This window comes from Colossoma macropomum, unplaced genomic scaffold (assembly GCF_904425465.1).
Source record: "Colossoma macropomum unplaced genomic scaffold, Colossoma_macropomum, whole genome shotgun sequence".
NCBI classification, from domain to species: domain Eukaryota; kingdom Metazoa; phylum Chordata; class Actinopteri; order Characiformes; family Serrasalmidae; genus Colossoma; species Colossoma macropomum.
The window spans coordinates 24,000,867-24,012,339 of NW_023494806.1; the positions used below are offsets into that span (position 1 = coordinate 24,000,867).

At 42.0% G+C, this 11,473-nt stretch overlaps 1 protein-coding gene across 2 annotated transcripts; it reads left to right on the forward strand.

Moving 5' to 3' along the window:
• The first annotated feature begins 9 nt into the window (after positions 1–9).
• On the forward strand, positions 10–9,193 carry LOC118826980. Of its 2 annotated transcripts, XM_036598126.1 has the most exons (6): positions 10–119; positions 3,141–3,198; positions 3,540–3,815; positions 4,113–4,397; positions 6,774–6,854; positions 7,795–9,193. In XM_036598126.1, the coding sequence occupies exons 2-6, from the start codon at positions 3,141–3,143 to the stop codon at positions 8,040–8,042; spliced, it is 948 nt and encodes a 315-aa protein (XP_036454019.1). In that variant the 5' UTR covers positions 10–119; the 3' UTR covers positions 8,043–9,193. The 2 variants fall into 2 exon arrangements, with proteins under 2 accessions (XP_036454019.1, XP_036454020.1); XM_036598127.1 differs by lacking the exon at positions 6,774–6,854.
• The last annotated feature ends 2,280 nt before the right edge of the window (positions 9,194–11,473 follow it).

The window sequence follows — 11,473 nt, forward strand, 5'->3', positions numbered from 1 at the left end:
CGCAAGAGGGAAGGTCACATGTGCCCATCATCCAGTCAGTCGCTTAACACACATCGAAACGGTAACGTTAGTGGAAGAGTGCAGACTTTATCAGCGGTACACCGACCGGTCTTCCGAAGGTGAGTATAGCGGTTTAAAGCGCACGATGCGCATTACATATACATATATGCTCTAATATTACCCGACCGGTGAAAGAATGTCGTTACCGCTCCGTACTCCTCTTGCACAAATACCGAGCATACAAAATATATTTGCTGAAAAATCAAATTGAATTTAATTTAATTAAGTATAAACAGCTACATTTATGAGTGCAGGCCGTTTATCTCGGCATGCTGTCAGTGTGGTGTGGGGGAATTCACCAGGGAATGATGGCGATCCTGTTGCGCACTTTTTTTTCGTGCAGGATAAGAGCGGAGCAGCCTGTCGAGCTCCGTTTTCTGAGAAGTTCGGTTACCACTGTCCTCATGTTTTAAGTAGCGTTTCTCGTCGACACTGTTTAATATTAAAAATAGACGGGTAGCACAATGAATCGTAGCTGGTGTTTTACGACGGGACATGTGCACTTGCGCATGCGTAGTAACACTAACTTTGTTACAGACACAAACAGGAAGAGAAGAGGGCTCGTTTCAGTGCTGGGAATAAAAAGGCTCTGTTAGGTTACTGGTGTTTTCGGTTATGCTGCACTATCAAAACGTAGATATTTCACTGTATTTGGAGAGTAGAAGCTTCGAGAAAAAACGTTTGTAAATGAGTTTCGGTCACTTTTTCGTCACACTTCTAATGTCCTCCATCTTACTGACCGAGTAAACAAACCCGTATCAGCCCCCAGACAGCAGAACCCTCAGAGACACACAGCACCCAGACCAGCGGACTGCAGCTCAGATCTCAGTCTTTATTGAGCGAGTAAAGCAGTGAAGTAACGGGTAAAACGTTTGGCCGTTTAACCGCAGCTCCCCGGTAGAACCCCAGAGCCCCTCCGTGCTCTTCTTGGGGCGGCGGCTCAGCTCCGTTTACTCCGACTCTGAAGTCGGCTCCTTGCTGGAATTTCCCGTTCCACCTTAAATGGTGCAGTAGTTGCACAGACCTAATGCAGGCTAACTGCGGCACCATCTCAGGTGGAACGGGAAATTCGGACAGCAAGCTAACGGCAGCGGCCGGCTCGGTCCGCCGTCTCGCCAGAGGAAACACCGCTGAACCCACAAAGCCGAGCAGCCCCTGCTGGAGTTCAGTCGACCCAGTCAGCCGCGCTGGAAGTCCAGTCTCCGAACAACGTCCTTCGGACCGTGTGGGCTTTGTGCCCAGGTTAAATCAGCCCAGAGTGCGGTACTCCGCACGGTACTTCCGCACTTTTCAGTAGTTGCTGTGTAAATACCCGACGTCATATAGGATGTAATGATTGGTTGGACTCTGCAAAATCTGCCTAGCAACCAAACTGCATTTTGATTGGTCATATTTGGGCCATTCACTCCCATTCACTGAGGACTCGCACGCGGGCGCCCTCTGCTGTTCAGATATATGCCGTTTTGATATAACGGGGAATAGCCAGGCTCCTCTGAAACCGGCTCTGTGGAGACGTTCCGAGTGGAACACTGCACACTGTTATAAGCGCCCCCCGGCGGTACGTGACGGCTACTGCAGTGGCGCGGTTTTTTTATATACAGCTTGAACATACAGACTCACTGAGCTTTGCTGGCATTTTGAAGTGTGTCGTTACTTATAAAAGTTGATTACAGTTTTTATTATATTTTTTTTTATTTAATTTGAAGTCATTCTTGACTAATTTAAGGATTATTTGGCTTTTTGTTTTTTTCTGTATTTTATTATATTTTAATGTACTTGCACAGCAAGTTAGCTGCAGTTGTAATGAATTTGACGTTCTGTATAATGAAATTACAATAGCTTAAACATAATTGGTATGTTTTGAATAAACTTTATAAATTTCAGGATGTCTTAGTCACAAAAAGACAAATCCGGCCGTGCAGGATTACCGTGGAATTTGACGGTGTAATGAATGTCACAAAGACAGTCATATTCTTATTCATAGGAATAAATGCCTCATTTTTTAAAAGCACACTGGTACCTGGATTTGTATTTTGTAGTGAAACACTTTGTGAAAAGTATGTCACATAAAATAAATTACACACTGACGTGCCAAAAGTGATGGGATAGCAGTGTGTAAATTCATTATGAAGTGGTGTTACCTCAGGGGTGGCCTGGGGATGCCCACACCTGTATAAACTGTGAGGTGTTATTCTGTGAGTGAGGTTGAATACTGGACAGGACGTCATGAGCTCATGAGGCTGCTAACTTGGACCCTAGAGGACTGGCAACATGTGGTGTAGTCCAATGAGTCGCTGTACCACTTGTTTTGAGCTGATGGTTGGGTTCATTTGTGGCGCAGACGTTGTTCCAGCAGGATGATGCACCGTGCCATCAGGCCCAAGTTGTCCAGACCTGGTTTGAGGATTATTCTGGAGAGTTCTGACGAATGATGTGGCCTGGACATTCACTCCAGTCCAGCATTTATGGGATGTGGTGGAGAGGAACATTCACACCAGAGATCCTGCACCTACAAACACCACAGTGCTGTGGGTGTTGATCCAGACGACTTAGCATCCCTCCAGACATCTTTTGTCCACTTGTGGAATCGATACCACGCTGAGTCGCTGCAGTTTGTTGGGCTGGAGGGGGTCCTACACGATACTAGTTCCTGTCCTATGACTTTTGGCACATCAGTGTATGTGCATATATACATTGATGTGCATACATGCATAGGGGTCATGTAGGTCATGCTGCTGTAATGAAGGTCACATGACACTAAGGGACTCTCATCACACCATCAGGTGCCACTCCGAGCTAATGACATGGGAAAACGTCGTAGTACAGAACACTTACAGCTTTGACTGCTGCTCATCTTCATTTTCTGTAAGTTATGTTACAAAAACAGTGAAATTTAAATTTTTTGTAGCATGGTTTCTGTGGACGGACTGGAGAGCAAACAGAACATGTAGAATCTTAAACAGTGTTTACAAATGACATCAAACTCGAACATCAAAGAAGGAGATTTCCCCTTAATGATGTCTCAAACTGTGAGCTGCTCGTCATCTTTTCTGTTTCTCATCTTACTGTCTCTTCCACAGATGACCTCCACCTGCATGTCGATGGCTGTTCTGGGGCTGTCTCTAGGACTAATCTATGGTAAGTATGATCATTTCTTAATTAAGCAGTGGTTTGGAAGGAATAAATGTGTTAAACTCAATGTAAAATGTCATATTTGCAGATGTGGGTAATTATAATTTAGATGGATTTGAGTTTCAGTCATTAAGATACAGTTCCTAAAGCTCCTGATCTGCAACATCTAAAACAGTAACTTCACAAGCTCCCATGTCTCTCTTGTCCGGGTAGATTGCGAGATTACATACTGATTTGCTGCTTGTGTCCTGTGTTTCTTGAAGTTTTCCAAATGAAGTTTCTCACACGCATAATACACTTGTAGCGATGCCAAATTAATCTTTTTTTAATGTTTTACATATTTTCAGCTGATTCATTCCCAAAAACACAGAAGAAGCTGAACGAATCCGCTGTTCTGGTCTGTGACAGTGAGTGTTCAGGTGTGACCCAGTGGGAGAAGAATGGCAAGAAAGTGGCTGAGTGTGGACCTGGTGCTAAAACAGATTTCAAGCTCACCTGTACAGTAAACGAGGGGAGAAGTACACTGACCATTCCTCAGGTCAACTACTTAACTAGAGGCCCCTATTCAGTCAAGTGCGCTGAAAGAGAAATCTTTCCTTGTCGACAGATCCTGCAGCTTCTTAGTAAGTACAAACGAACTAAACGACTCAAACAATTGCCTTCTCCAGGCTCCGCCCACAAATATGTTCTTTCATAGCAGCTGTTGTGAGGTTGAACCAGCTTTAAATGCAGTCAACTTAATGAGAAGGTTAGGTTTTTTACCATTTTTACCAATGTTCAGCTGGTCTGACCTCACGACAGTATCTACAAGAGAACACACTTGTCGGAGTAAGATTTGTAGCGGTTTTCAACTTTACCGATGGTTGAATTAATCTTGTGAGTTATTTCTTGCTGTGTTGTTTGTGTTGTTGATGTTTTAGCTCCTGAATCTGCTCGTGAGCTGGATGCTGGTGACCTCCTCAAGGTGGAGCTGCAGATTTCTGGAACGGCAAGAATTCTCTTCACGAGGACTGGAGACCTCTCCAGAGTCCAGCTGTGCAGCGTAGATGGACGACACCACAAATGCGTTCCTGAGTATCAGAAGAGGGTCTTCATCGTTGGGAACACCTTCATCCTAATGAACATGACGCTGTCAGACTCTGGGATCTACATCATACAAGAGGAGGACGGTACGTCCGTCAGCATTTGGAATGTGACCATCAAAGGTTGGTATAATTTAACATGGCATAAAATTAAATTTCCTGCAATCTGTTCTGCTCGTGGGCATCACAGTCCTCAGTGTACAGGAGTGTAGCTGAGACGAGGTTGGATAGGAGGGGTGGTTTGAACTTCAAATTCAGTCCCCAGAAACAAATAAATAACCTAACTAATATTGTCAATAATGCAGTTACAAAGCACTTGATTCTGATTCTTTTGCTAAATAACTTTACAGAGGGTGGAACAGGTGTTGTTTAGGTTTTAAACTAGATGTAAAGTCATACCGAACAGTGGTTGTTGTAATGAAGAAGAGAAGGTGAGTACAAAGTCTAAATTCAGCACATAAGGCTAAGCTACACACTGACGTCTTTTCCACCCTCGAACCAAAAGGTTCTCAGGGCCGTACTGGGCCTTTCTGTGCTGGACTGGACTCTTAAAACCAGTTACGGTTTCTTTTTCTGTTGTACCGCTGAATCAGAACCAAGAAATAGTTAAGAAAACTACACAAACGAGTGGCTAACCACTAACAGGCTAATAGCGACATACACGCCACCCACCACAGAACACATTTGATTCCATCTGTCGCTCCAACACCAGTCTCTCTCTGTGCTCTCAGATCTTTTATCCTGTAAATGGATGTGATTTGAGCATCTGTTACTGAAACAGCCTGTGCTGTGGTGGGTTTTACCTGTAGCTGGATAACTAGCTACACTAGTGTTAGCGTCGCCTGGTAAGGTCCAGCTCAAAGCAGCACAGAACAAGTCTATTTTTATCTTTCTGTCACTTCAACGCCAGTCATTGTATGAGTTTATGCTCTCAGATATGAGTCTTTATCCTCTAAATGGGTGTTTTTAATCATTGGTTCAGAAACGAGCCTGTACTGTGTTGGGAGGCACTGTGTGCTCACTTTAGCTTAGCCTAGCAGGCTACAGCTCAAAGCACAACAGAACAGCTCCGATTTCAGCTTTCTGTCACTCCAGCACTGATCAGTCAACTTCACTCTCGCTGTAATAAGTTTTTTATCATCGATACTTGTGATATTAGAGCAGTTAGTCGAATCGAACCTGCACTGTGGTGTTTGGATCTGTTTAGCTAAGCTAAGTTAACTAGGAGAGAAGAGCCAGTTAGCATTAGCTTAGCTAGGAGGCTACAGCTTCAGACACCAGAGCAGAGGTTAATTTCGGCTTTCTGTTCCTCCAACATCAGCTGCTCAACTTCGCTTCCTCAGATTTGAGTCATTAATATCTGAATTTTTGTCAGTTAAGTTTTTGTTAGTCAGAATCAAACCTGCTCTGTGGTGAGCAGAGCTGGCAGCATGCTAGCTAAGCTAATGCTTACCAACTACTCTCTTTTGTTTATCAGTGCCGTTTAAAATTTCAATTATTTGCATAATTAAATGGTTAAGATGTAAACAGGGTCATACACACTAACACACCACCACCACTTCAGTGTTACTGCAGTGCTGAGAATGATCCACCACCCAAATAGTACCTGCTCTGTGAGAGTCCTTGGGGGTCCTGACCACTGAAGAACAGGTAACAGAGTGGTTCAGAGTGGTTTGGTGTGAAATGCTCTGTTCTAGATAAACTTACCGAGTCAGAATTGTTCACAGTGGTGGTGATAGGAACCAGACGTCCACCTCTAAAAGCTCCCTCACAGAAAGTTACTACATGAAATGGTTATGAATTCACTGCCTGATGATTGAGACACTGTTTTATGATAGTTTTGAGAGGATTTTGGCCTTAAACTCCTTTCATGGTGGAGGGATACATGCAGGGTGTTGAGGCAAAATAGTCCCCAAAGGAAACTGATTATTTCAGGTTTTCCACTATTTTCCATCATCAACATTCCATATAAACTCAGAAGACTCGTGTAGGTTCACTGGTGGTTTTGGATAGTAAATAAAATGTCTATATTTGTGTTGTAGTCATGGCGACCCCTGGTTCCTATCACCACCACTGTAAAGACATCTGAACCATTTCACACCAAACCACTCTGAATCACTCTGCTTACATCTCACACACTGAATTATGCAGAAAATGTGTGGAATTCCCCTTAATGTAATAATTTAAGCTATGAAATGTTCTTTCAGACTTGCAGCTTTTATAATCTTTGTTGATTTGTGATGCTAATATTAGCAAAAATCAGTTATTCAGCACCTCCTCCTTAAAATCGTCTCAGAGCGAACATCATGAACGGACCTTGTAACGTTACATTGCTGCACCTTAAAGTTAAGAACGTTTTCTTACGAGGTTGCACAGTTTACAGTGATGAGATGCTATTACAGTTCTTGCCTGTCTATTCAGCATATATTTACTAATAATTGGGCTGTCAGTAAAAGTGAGATTTTCTCTTCTGATTTCTGATGTTGCTCTCATTTTAAGGAGGGATGAGTTTGAATGCTGGCATTTCCACCCCAGAAGAGAACCGAGACCTCTTTTCCCTCATCACAGGCAGCTCACATGGTACATTACTCACTATTCACTACTAACTCCAAACACGCCTCTCATTCCTAGCATATTTTATTGTATAGAGATCACTAAATAATGAATGGCTGGGTTGGGGGGGGGGCAGTTGGGGTGAGAGTTGTTTATCAAGTGGGCCAATTGTGGTTTCATAAAAATAAGTCAATTTTTACTTGTTCTTTTAAAGATACAGAATTAAAATAGAAAATTATAATACATTGCAGTTGCTGCCCTGTTTTTAAAATGATAATTCTAATGTAACTCTAATTGCCAGTTAGTGGGCCTCTTGATTGTTGCACATGAGGCTGGCTTTACACAGTGAAACTTTTATGCAGGTTTAGTTGCTTGAAGCCTACATGAAACTAAAGTGCACTTGATTTGCATATTGTACAGTGTCCTGCAACTCACTTGAAAATCAGCTGCAACTGATGCTGATGATGTCTCAATTTCATGTAACAAGTTTCATGAAACAGTCAATAATGCATGAAACACCAGTAATGCATCATGTGATCAAGTGAGGACATATTTTCAAACCTTTCATTTCACCAGATCAGCTTTGTTTTTGAGCAGCTTCTTGTAGCTGTCAGGTTGCACAGAAATTGTGTTGGCAACTCACAACATGCAACCGATTGCATGGAAGTTACACTGTCTGACTGATATCTTGAACAGCAAATGTGTTTTTTTGCATTTTTGCAATTTTTGATGGGCATCATGAGCCCACTCCCTCAGACTCTACATTTTTGACAGAATGTCTTTGTTCCTCCGATAATTGTACAAATATTCTGATACAACGAAATTCCAGCTGTAAGGCCTTATTAGTGCAGTGTGCATAGTTTTGAGTGGAAAAAATCAGAGTATTTCACTGTTTACTTGCATTGTGTTCAGTGTACAACAGCCTTTAAGCTTCATCTGCTGTGTGTTCTGCATTGTCTGCTTTCAGATGTGCGACAGATCCAGACCTGTAAGGATGGGTTTGGAAAGGTGGCAGTGTTTTTTGGGAGTGCAATGCTGGTCACCGGTGTGCTTCTGGGGGTGTTTGTTGTGCCGCGGGTGCTTTATCTGAAGGACAGAGTCCTCCAGAGGCTCAGAGGAAGAGATTCCTCGACCACGGATCATAATGGGAGTGTGGAGAATGGAGATGCTCACCTCAAGGAGACCCTGCAGGGTAACAAGGACTCTGAAGGATGAGCACCATTCTGCCGTCTGCACTCTGAAGTCTTACTGTACGTTCATCTGGGGAAAGGTTGTTTTTCTGTGTGTGTGAATGTAACAGCAGAGCCGTCCTCAGTGAGTCACTGCCTCTCTCGAGCCACATGGAACTAATTTCCTCTCACTTTACATTTCTTCAGTAATCTGTTATGCGCTGTTAGACTGAAAGAGAGCTCAGTGTTTCAGTCATGAATATACTGTGTGGATCCTAAACTGGTTCAATGTGACAGAGAATGAAATGTTCTTAAGTGCGTTTATCCGTCATTAAGGGCCTGAAGTATATAATCCTAATTGTGTTTATTTATCTAAAGCCAAAGCCTGACTGATGTTAATAGTGATAATTCTGGCAGATTTAGGATTTAGACTGTGCCTTTCTGAACTTTATGAACTCAAACTCTAGTGCCTTTATCCTCCACGGTGCCACAGCTGTATCACTGTACTGTAAGTCTGATGACTGCCTCTGTTATGGAGGTTTGAGTTTGGCTGTAGCTTATTTCTTGGGAATTTTTTGCTATTTATTGTGTTTGTACTCCTCTAGCTCAAATTAAGTCATCATAAGCTCTGTGTTTGTATGTGTAACTGCCTAAATTCAGATTTTGTCCAATTGTCTAAACATCAGTGTGAGACGTTTACGTGGTGTTTATCAGAGAACAACGTTGAAATGAGCACAGTGATCAAGTATGACTGCCTCACAGTAGTGGTTCCTGAAGAGCCTTCAGTCGGTTTCAACCTGAGACACTTGATATTTTTTAATGTTGCTGTGACATCAAACAGAATCAGGTTCAGTTCATCAGTATAGCAATAATCAGCCAAAATGTGAGTGAAGCATTAATACTAAACTGCCAAACTCCTCAGCCACCGTGATGTGCCTGTACTTCACCTCAGACTGTGTTTATACTCAGGACTCCACTCTGTGAAGTAGATCTCCTCAGGGATTCTCTGTTGAAGTATTTTACAGGTGTGAACACCAGCTTTGATCCTGAAGAGGTGCTTTTATCTCAGCTGTACAATCAGAGAGAACAACACAGTAATAACAGCACATCACAACAAAGACACTTTATTTAGGTAATGTATTGTCAATGAGCTGTAATTAATAATATATATAACCAATAAAACATTTATGTACAGTCTTTGCCTGAGTCAGCTGATCCTGATCTGAGGATCAGGTTGTGTTTTTGTTTGTTAGTTTTGTTCTGTTTTACTCCATTTCTAGTTCTTTTGTTCCTGTTTTTGTTTTAATCCAGTTTTATGGGGCAGATTTACTAACGTTTTAATGCCGTCACACTGTATTGGTGTTAAAACTGTGGCCTTCACTGCACGTGCGCTTCATTATTCCTGTGTGCTGTGGCAGAAATGTGTCTTTCCTTGGTGAACTGCATGTGGTTTAAGGGAAACTCCACCAATTTTGCAAATTTCCTGCATAATTCAGTTCATTTTGACATGTAAATGTAGTTATTCAGAGCGGTTTGGTTGAGGAATAACATCTTTTTAACAAATTGCCCCATAAAATTGAGGAAAGTGTAATTTTGAGCAAAATTAGAGCAAACAGATTAGTACTAGGCTTTAACTACACTAATGCAAGTGTTAGTGAGTTTTAGCCTCACTTTAACTATATCAATGCGTAATGATAAAACTTAGAGGTCCTTCGCTGTTGCACTTTTTAGACGGTCCCTTACTGAATACAGCTCTTATGATTAATGATATGCGCATGCTCGGTAGGACCACTCAATGGGTAAAATTGTTAGAACACCTGGTTAGGATTTTGGGAAGCAGAGCTTTTTAGTCTAAACCCAATTTAACACAGCCTTTACACCTGTATAGACAGCAAAGCTACCAAAACTCAGTACTGTCATTGGTAAACGAGGCCCTCTGACACGTAAACATTGTTTTTGTGTATGTGTTCCCCAAACGTGAGTTCTGTATAAATACCATGAAAAACTAATAATAATGAAAAAAATAATAATTCACTCTTCAGTCCAGTAGGTGGCGGTACAAGCAAACCAAATAACCAGAGGCTGACGGTCATTTAGGTACAGAAGCTCAGTGACAAACTGAGTATATAGTGGCTATATAAAATACTTATATAAAAATAATAATATTTTATTATAATTAGTGATCATATAAAAAACAAACACCGGCTGCTCTCTGCACTGCGTGAACAGTGAATGGACCAACAGAAATGGCTCAAGATTACTAGGGAAATAAAGTCTTGTTACACTGATTTGCATTAAAACTTCTGTAAAATGACCGTTTTGGAGACAAGTTTCTTTATTTGAGAGCCTTATTATTATTGTAAACATTATTATTGCTATTATTATTATTTTGTAGCCTTTATTGTCGGCCTACAGGGATAAAGTTAGAGGCTAAAGCCTAACTTTGAAAGAGCAGGTGGTTTTACCCACACCAGGTGGTTTTACCCACACCAGCACATCATCGTCACGCTCCCATAGGCCACAGTCTTTAGCCTCAGTTGGTGTTTTTTATTGCAAATGACACGAGGCCGTTTTCTGTAGTCGATGATGACAGATTTCAGCTTTTGCTGGACGCGCTGGAGCCCAGGTACAGCGTTCCGTCACGTCCGCGCTTCAGTCGCTCTGTTTTATCAGCCCGGTGAAACAAAAGCCATCGTAATGCAGACTTTCAAAGAGGCAGGCAGCGCAGCAATAACCGCAGTAGGGTGTGTTTCGAGGGCTACCCAGAGCGAAGTCACTACCACGGCGCATGCGATCACCGGAGAGAGGGAATAGCGAGCTTCTACTCCAAACTCGCCCTGTTCAGAGCCGCACACTGGACAAAACATAGCCGAGGTGCTGTGGGCTGAAATCGGCTGTTTTGGATTGGGAGCTCGAAAGAGCTCATCACAACTGTTGCTATGTGGAGGTAGCGGTGAAAGAGGCTGGGCTACCTCCACACATAAAGTGGTTTTTATTGCGTGGTGGGAGCGCGCTTTAAATCTTCCTAAGCGTTTTTAAGCAGTCTAATGATAACCACACACTAGAAGACTCTGAGAAGACTCTGAGAAGACTGTGAAAGACTGAAGTCTGACTCCCTCTCACACCATAAAAAACAAAAAACAAAATAAGAAACCAGCGTAACAGAAAGGAAAATCTTTAAATTAGGGCATACGCTTTGTGATAAAAGCTCTGTTTATTATTGTGATTATGAAAAATATGATTTAATATTTTAGGAGCTGTTCATGCAGCTGTACATCAAGTAAATAAAGGAAAAGTTCAGTGTTTGATTTGTGTCGTATGTTGGTGATAACAAACGCATTCATTTTTCAGAAACTCTCACATTTAATTTCACCAGTCCAAATGTCCAGTATACTGGACACTGAATGTTTCCCGGTAAACAAAACTATAATTAGTGTTTTGTGTTATTTAGTACATAACAGAGAACGTGTTTGATGA

Bases quoted from the DNA above. Each gene is read 5' to 3' on its own strand.
- LOC118826980 (XM_036598126.1), top strand. From the start codon at position 3,141: ATGACCTCCACCTGCATGTCGATGGCTGTTCTGGGGCTGTCTCTAGGA. The intron at 3,816-4,112 runs GTAAGTACAAAC...TTGATGTTTTAG, and splicing joins ACAGATCCTGCAGCTTCTTA to CTCCTGAATCTGCTCGTGAG. The intron at 4,398-6,773 runs GTTGGTATAATT...TCTCATTTTAAG, and splicing joins TTGGAATGTGACCATCAAAG to GAGGGATGAGTTTGAATGCT.